This window comes from Oncorhynchus masou, unplaced genomic scaffold (assembly GCF_036934945.1).
Source record: "Oncorhynchus masou masou isolate Uvic2021 unplaced genomic scaffold, UVic_Omas_1.1 unplaced_scaffold_1004, whole genome shotgun sequence".
Classification (NCBI taxonomy): Eukaryota; Metazoa; Chordata; class Actinopteri; order Salmoniformes; family Salmonidae; genus Oncorhynchus; species Oncorhynchus masou.
Window position 1 is genome coordinate 134,436 of NW_026999736.1, and position 8,000 is coordinate 142,435.

An 8,000-nucleotide genomic window follows, 5' to 3' on the forward strand; every position below is an offset into this window, starting at 1 on the left:
TTTAGTGGGGTGTTTAGGTTAGTGTATTTGGTTTATTCCTGTTTCTGAAGACGGATGTTGTGGTGTTATCTTGTGGGCATCCCAAATGGCAGCCTAGCCCCTATATAGTGCACTTCCTTTGACCAGGACGCTATGGGCCGCCCATTTGGGCGGGCCACGGCCGTTGTGTGGGCCCCATGCAGGAGAGGGTTTTGGTTTCAATACAAGAACAATTATAATAGTCAGTCAGCCAATGGGTGATATCTCCATACAGCACCAAACATAGATTAGTGTGTGTGTGTGTGTGTGTGTGTGTGTGTGTGTGTGTGTGTGTGTGTGTGTGTGTGTGTGTGTGTGTGTGTGTGTGTGTGTGTGTGTGTGTGTGTGTGTGTGTGTGTGTGTGTGTGTGTGTGTGTGTGTGTGTGTATAGATATCAGTCATTAGAGCTGTTTCCTCAGTGTCTGTTTATTCAGTCATAGAATTTACAGATTTAGCAATAAATAACTATTTATTTAAAAAAACAAACATTTTCTAGATAATGAATAATAAATATGAATGTATTGATTCAAGAAAAATAAATACTCTTATCAATGATAATATACCATTGAGTATTGTGCGTGATTTCATAGATTAAATAAATACATTTTATAAATAGATGTCCAGTTGAGGTATTTTGTATCAAGGAAAATGTTTACTTCAATATGTATCTCAACTGTGGCTTTTGGAGGGGGGTTCCCCTAGGTACAGATCTAGGATCAGCTCCCTCCCCCAATCCTAACCTTCACTGTTAGAGGGGGAAATGCTAAACTGACCCAAGGTCAGCTTCCAGGTGTATCTTCACCCTACAGCTAGCCTTCACAGTAGACACGATTGGTCATCTACATGATGTGTGATTTGAGCCTCTGGGCTTGCCGTCTCTTCCTGCGGTTGTCCTTCTTTAGATGGAACTTCAGGGCCAGTTTGGAGGCTTTCTCGTAGATGGTAATGAACTCGGACAGAGCCTTCCCCTGGACTGTGGTGTCACTGGTCTGAGACAGAAGATACAGGCATTAACTATCAGGTAATTAGTTCATCAGGTGTCATGATGATGGTGTCTCTATACAGTAGACTATACTACAGTCATGATGGTGTCTCTATACAGTAGACTATACTACAGTCATGATGGTGTCTATACAGTAGACTATACTAAAGCCATGATGATGGTGTCTATACAGTAGACTATACTACAGCCATGATGGTGTCTATACAGTAGAATATACTACAATGATGATGGTGTCTATACAGTAGACTATACTACAGTCATGATGATGGTGTCTCTATACAGTAGACTATACTACAGTCATGATGATGGTGTCTATACAGTAGACTATACTACAGTCATGATGGTGTCTATACAGTAGACTATACTACAGTCATGATGGTGTCTATACAGTAGACTATACTACAGTCATGATGGTGTCTATACAGTAGACTATACTAAAGCCATGATGATGGTGTCTATACAGTAGACTATACTACAGCCATGATGGTGTCTATACAGTAGAATATACTACAATGATGATGGTGTCTATACAGTAGACTATACTACAGTCATGATGATGGTGTCTCTATACAGTAGACTATACTACAGTCATGATGATGGTGTCTATACAGTAGACTATACTACAGTCATGATGGTGTCTATACAGTAGACTATACTACAGTCATGATGGTGTCTATACAGTAGACTATACTACAGTCATGATGGTGTCTATACAGTAGACTATACTACAGACATGATGATGGTGCCTATACAGTAGACTATACTACAGGCATGATGGTGTCTATACAGTAGACTATACTACAGCCATGATGGTGTCTCTATACAGTAGACTATACTACAGACATGATGGTGTCTATACAGTAGACTATACTACAGTCATGATGATGGTGTCTATACAGTAGACTATACTACAGGCATGATGGTGTCTATACAGTAGACTATACTACAGTCATGATGGTGTCTCTATACAGTAGACTATACTACAGTCGTGATGGTGTCTATACAGTAGACTATACTACAGTCATGATGGTGTCTCTATACAGTAGACTATACTACAGTCATGGTGGTGCCTATACAGTAGACTATACTACAGCCATGATGGTGTCTATACAGTAGACTATAGTACCGCCATGATGATGGTGTCTATACAGTAGACTATACTACAGCCATGATGGTGTCTATACAGTAGACTATACTACAGACATGATGGTGTCTCTATACAGTAGACTATACTACAGTCATGATGGTGTCTATACAGTAGACTATACTACAGACATGATGATGGTGTCTATACAGTAGACTATATTACAGCCATGATGGTGTCTATACAGTAGACTATACTACAGACATGATGATGTCTCTATACAGTAGACTATACTACAGACATGATGATGGTGTCTATACAGTAGACTATACTACAGCCAATGATGATGGTGTCTATACAGTAGACTATACTACAGTCATGATGGTGTCTATACAGTAGACTATACTACATCCTTGATGATGGTGTCTATACAGTAGACTATACTACAGTCATGATGGTGTCTATAAAGTAGACTATACTACAGCCATGATGGTGTCTCTATACAGTAGACTATACTACAGCCATGATGGTGTCTATACAGTAGACTATACTACAGCCATGATGGTGTCTATACAGTAGACTATACTACAGCCATGATGGTGTCTCTACAGTAGACTATACTACAGCCATGATGATGTCTATACAGTAGACTATACTACAGTCATGATGGTGTCTATACAGTAGACTATACTACAGTCATGATGGTGTCTATACAGTAGACTATACTACAGTCATGATGGTGTCTATACAGTAGACTATACTACAGACATGATGGTGTCTATACAGTAGACTATACTACAGTCATGATGGTGCCTATACAGTAGACTATACTACAGTCATGATGATGGTGTCTATACAGTAGACTATACTACAGACATGATGGTGTCTATACAGTAGACTATACTACAGTCATGATGATGATGTCTATACAGTAGGCTAAACTACAGTCATGATGATGGTGTCTATACAGTAGACTATACTACAGCCAATGATGATGGTGTCTATACAGTAGACTATACTACAGACATGATGGTGTCTCTACAGTAGACTATACTACAGTCATGATGATGGTGTCTCTATACAGTAGACTATACTACAGTCATGATGATGGTGTCTATACAGTAGACTATACTACAGTCATGATGATGGTGTCTCTATACAGTAGACTATACTACAGCCAATGATGATGGTGTCTATACAGTAGACTATACTACAGTCATGATGGTGTCTATACAGTAGACTATACTAAAGCCATGATGATGGTGTCTATACAGTAGACTATACTACAGTCATGATGGTGTCTATACAGTAGACTATACTACAGACATGATGGTGTCTATACAGTAGACTATACTACAGACATGATGGTGTCTATACAGTAGACTAAACTACCTTCATGATGGTGTCTATACAGTAGACTATACTACAGACATGATGGTGTCTATACAGTAGACAATACTACAGCCATGATGGTGTCTCTATACAGTAGACTATACTACAGCCATGATGGTGTCTATACAGTAGACTATACTACAGACATGATGGTGTCTATACAGTAGACTATACTACAGCCATGATGGTGTCTATACAGTAGACAATACTACAGCCATGATGGTGTCTATACAGTAGACTATAGTACAGTCATGATGGTGTCTATACAGTAGACTATACTACAGTCATGATGATGGTGTCTCTATACAGTAGACTATACTACAGTCATGATGATGTTGTCTCTATACAGTAGACTATTCCTCAGTCATGATGGTGTCTATACAGTAGACTATACTACAGCCATGATGGTGTCTATACAGTAGACTATACTACAGCCATGATGGTGTCTATACAGTAGACTATACTACAATGATGATGGTTGCCAGAAAAGCTGCTGTTTTAAATGTTGCATAGTCTATAGGATGTATCATTACAAAAATATATATATTGATGCATAAGTGCATGTCATTGTGCTATGTGACTTCATCTGCTAAAATATTAAGCGATGAACATGTGAATGTAGACTATACCAGATCGGTGTTCTACTTCATGGAGGGAAGCTCACCTCGATGGCCCACAGGTTCTGCAGGTGTGTCCTCAGCTCAGGTATCCTCCCCAGGAAATAGTGTTTCTGGAGATCCTGAATTTTCCCCTTGACATATTTCAGACTCTCAATCATTTCCTGGTCCTCCGTCTGGTTCAGCATCTGGCTGAAGATACTCAGATACACGTCCAGAACCACACTCATCAACACCCTCCGCTCACTGTCCTGAGGGAGAGAAAGAGAGAGAGGGAGAGAGAGAGAGAGAGAGAGAGAGGGAGAGAGAGAGAGAGAGAGAGAGAGAGAGAGGGAGAGAGGGAGAGAGAGAGAGAGAGAGAGAGAGAGGGAGAGAGAGAGAGGGAGAGAGAGAGAGAGGGAGAGAAGAGAGAGAGAGAGAGAGGAGGGAGAGAGAGGGAGAGAGAGAGAGAGAGAGAGAGAGGGAGAGAGAGAGAGAGAGAGAAGGAGGGAGAGAGAGGGAGAGAGAGGGAGAGAGAGAGAGGGAGAGAGAGAGAGAGAGAAGGAGGGAGAGAGAGAGAGGGAGAGAGAGCGAGGGAGAGAGAGAGTGGGAGAGAGAGGGAGAGAAGGAGGGAGAGAGAGAGGGGGAGAGAGAGAGAGAGAGAAAATACTTAATAAAATACAATCTTGAAACTTAGTTTTGTCTCCAGCCTAGCCCAAGGGTAAGCAGTAGTTTCACATTGGTGATATTAGCCTGAAGGGGATAACAATGTGTAGCATTATATGTTACCTTAAACGTGTCCTTGGGGAAAACAGGGTTTCCGTTGAACAGCTGGTTCTTGGAGATCTTCTGAAAGAACAAGACATGATGACAATCAGTTGTTTTTCTCCTTCAACTTGCTGCAGTTTATTGCATATAGTGGACTCTTCTCCCCCTAATCACAAGTATAGTGTCTGTCAGACCTGGGCTAAATAGGTCAAATAACTTAAAATACATCATTTAGTTTGTCACGTACAATGGCAACAATGGAGTAGTCCCAAAAGTGCAAACTCCAAGCTACGTCTAAGCTAAAGCTCACCTCAGATGGAAGTGTTTGAGCCAGGTCTGGTGTCTATGGGCCTACCTGGAAATGCACTGTTATGATAATGTCATCATTTTCAGTTTCATTTCAGTCTCACTGACAAGTATTTCCTGCTTGGGCAGGAAGTGTGGAACTCCTCTTGGTTTTAGTCAAAATTTTTATTTCTAACTCATCAACATCCAATGTTCTCCCTGTTCTGTCCTACTGTTGGCCTCCCATTAGGAAGGAGATCTCCCTGTTCTGTCCTACTGTTGGCCTCCCATTAGGAAGGAGATCTCCCTGTTCTGTCCTACTGTTGGCCTCCCATTATGAAGGAGATCTCCCTGTTCTGTCCTACTGTTGGCCTCCCATTAGGAAGGAGATCTCCCTGTTCTGTCCTACTGTTGGCCTCCCATTAGGAAGGAGATCTCCCTGTTCTGTCCTACTGTTGGCCTCCCATTAGGAAGGAGATCTCCCTGTTCTGTCCTACTGTTGGCCTCCCATTAGGAAGGAGATCTCCCTGTTCTGTCCTACTGTTGGCCTCCCATTAGGAAGGAGATCTCCCTGTTCTGTCCTACTGTTGGCCTCCCATTATGAAGGAGATCTCCCTGTTCTGTCCTACTGTTGGCCTCCCATTATGAAGGAGATCTCCCTGTTCTGTCCTACTGTTGGCCTCCCATTAGGAAGGAGATCTCCCTGTTATGTCCTACTGTCTGTCTGTCTGTCTGTCTGTCTGTCTGTCTGTCTGTCAGGAGAAACCCCTGTTTCCCCAGTTAATAATGTATATGATACTTACATAGTGGACTTTCAGTTTGTCTACGTTGCTCTTCATGTTAATTGATGTGTACTGAGCAGCATGACTCCATCCTAAAGTCACCCAGCCCATCAAGCAGAAACACATCACAGCCCTTGATAACACATCCATGGCCCTCAACGTCACGCTGAAGTTCCCTCAAAGCTCAATAGTCCTCAATCTGTGTACGATAACTTCAGCCAAAGGCCTTGACTTGAGTTGACTTAACGAGACCACCTTGTAGCTGAGACGACCCAAGTCTTGTTCTTCTGTGTCTGTCTGACTGATGCTGAGGCTAAGACAGAAGTATTTATATAGTTGAGGCAGAGGCAGAAACGATAGAGGTGTGAAGTTGTGGGTTCTCTGACTGAGCGAAGTTTCCTTTAAATCAAACACCAACACACGGCCGCTCAATAACACCTTATTTTAGCAGCAGAGCTAAAGGGGTCTTGGGTTGGAATCCCTAGGAAACAGGTAGTTTTGACACATTCTGGGGAAGTTCTTTGGTGATGTGGGTATGATGAGGGGGAAGAGGAAGAGAATCAGGAGAAGGTATGTGGGGAGGGGGATGTCTGGGTTGATGTCATCTTAGAATGAACAGATGAAGACCTTGTCTGCGTCCCAAACGGCACACTATTCCACTACATAGTACGCTACTTTAGACCAGAGCCATGACGGGCGCTTCGTGTTTAGTGGTTCTAGCTGATCAACTAATGAAACTGTGGTGTTTCCTCTGACTGGCTTCGTAGTAGATGATGCAGGGTTTGATGTAATACTGAAACTAACACCAATGCCATCATGCTCTTATTAGATACTGCCATACCTGATATATACCATCTGTTGGTCTCTGTCGGCGTAGTTCTCTTTCATCATTGTAGGCTTTGCCTCCCAAATGGCACCCTAGTCCCTATGTAGTGCACTACTTTAGACCAGGGCCCATAGGGGTAGTGCACTACTTTAGATCAGGGCCCATAGGGGTGGTGCCCTACTTTAGACCAGGGCCCATAGGGGTAGGTAATTACTTTAGACCAGGGCCCATAGGGGTAGTGCACTACTTTAGACCAGGGCCCATAGGGGTAGTGCCCTACTTTAGACCAGGGCCCATAGGGGTAGGGAATTACTTTAGACCAGGGCCCATAGGGGTAGTGCACTACTTTAGACCAGGGCCCATAGGTGTAGTGCACTACTTTAGAACAGGGCCCATAGGGGTAGTGCACTACTTTAGACCAGGGCCCATGGCGTGCCATTTGGGACATATCCCTCATTTCTGTAGCGAATACAGTGTATGTCTCTTTCGTCAGCGAAGGAATAGGTTTGATAGACAGTTGAAAGTTGAAGTCATTAGATATTATCCATATATGTAAACTACATGATCAACAGTAAGTGGACAGCTGCTCGTCCAACATCTCATTCCAAAATCATGACCATTAATATGGAGTTGGTCCCCCCTTTGCTGCTGTAACAGCCTCCACTCTTCTGGGAAGGCTTTCCACTAGATGTTGGAACATTGCTTCAGGGACTTACTTCCATTCAACCACAAGAGCATTAGTGAGATCGAGCACTGATGTTGGGCGGTTAGGCCTGGCTCGCAGTCGGCGTTCCAATTCATCCCAAAGGTGTTCAATGGGGGTTGAGGTCAGGGTTCTGTGCAGGCCAGTCAAGTTCTTCCACACTAATCTCGACACAAAACCATTTCTGTATGGAGCTCACTTTTTGCACGGAGGCATTGTCTTGCTTGAAACAGCAAAGGACCTTCCTCAAACAAAGTTGGAAGCACAGAATCGTCTAGAATGTAATTTGTATGCTGTTGCGTTAAGATTTCCCTTCACAAGGGGCCTAGCCCGAACCATGAAAAACAGGCTCAGACCATTATCCCTCCTCCACCAAACTTTACAGTTGGCACTATGCATTCAGACAGGTAGAGTTGTCTTGGCATCAACTCTAATTCGTCCGTCGGACTGCCAGATGGTGAAACATGATTCATCACTCCAGAGAACGTGTTTCCACTGGTGGCGAGCTTTACACCACTCCAGCCGACGCTTGGCATTGCGCAC

At 43.1% G+C, this 8,000-nt stretch overlaps 1 protein-coding gene across 1 annotated transcript; it reads right to left on the bottom strand.

The window, feature by feature from the left end:
* Positions 1-448: 448 nt before the first annotated feature.
* LOC135528647 (interferon gamma 1-like) lies at positions 449-6,215 on the bottom strand. The gene is made up of 4 exons (XM_064957762.1): positions 5,950-6,215; positions 4,883-4,942; positions 4,162-4,365; positions 449-1,007 (listed from the first exon to the last, which is right to left on the bottom strand). The coding sequence occupies exons 1-4, from the start codon at positions 6,076-6,078 to the stop codon at positions 858-860; spliced, it is 543 nt and encodes a 180-aa protein (XP_064813834.1). The 5' UTR covers positions 6,079-6,215; the 3' UTR covers positions 449-857.
* Between the last annotated feature and the right edge of the window lie 1,785 nt (positions 6,216-8,000).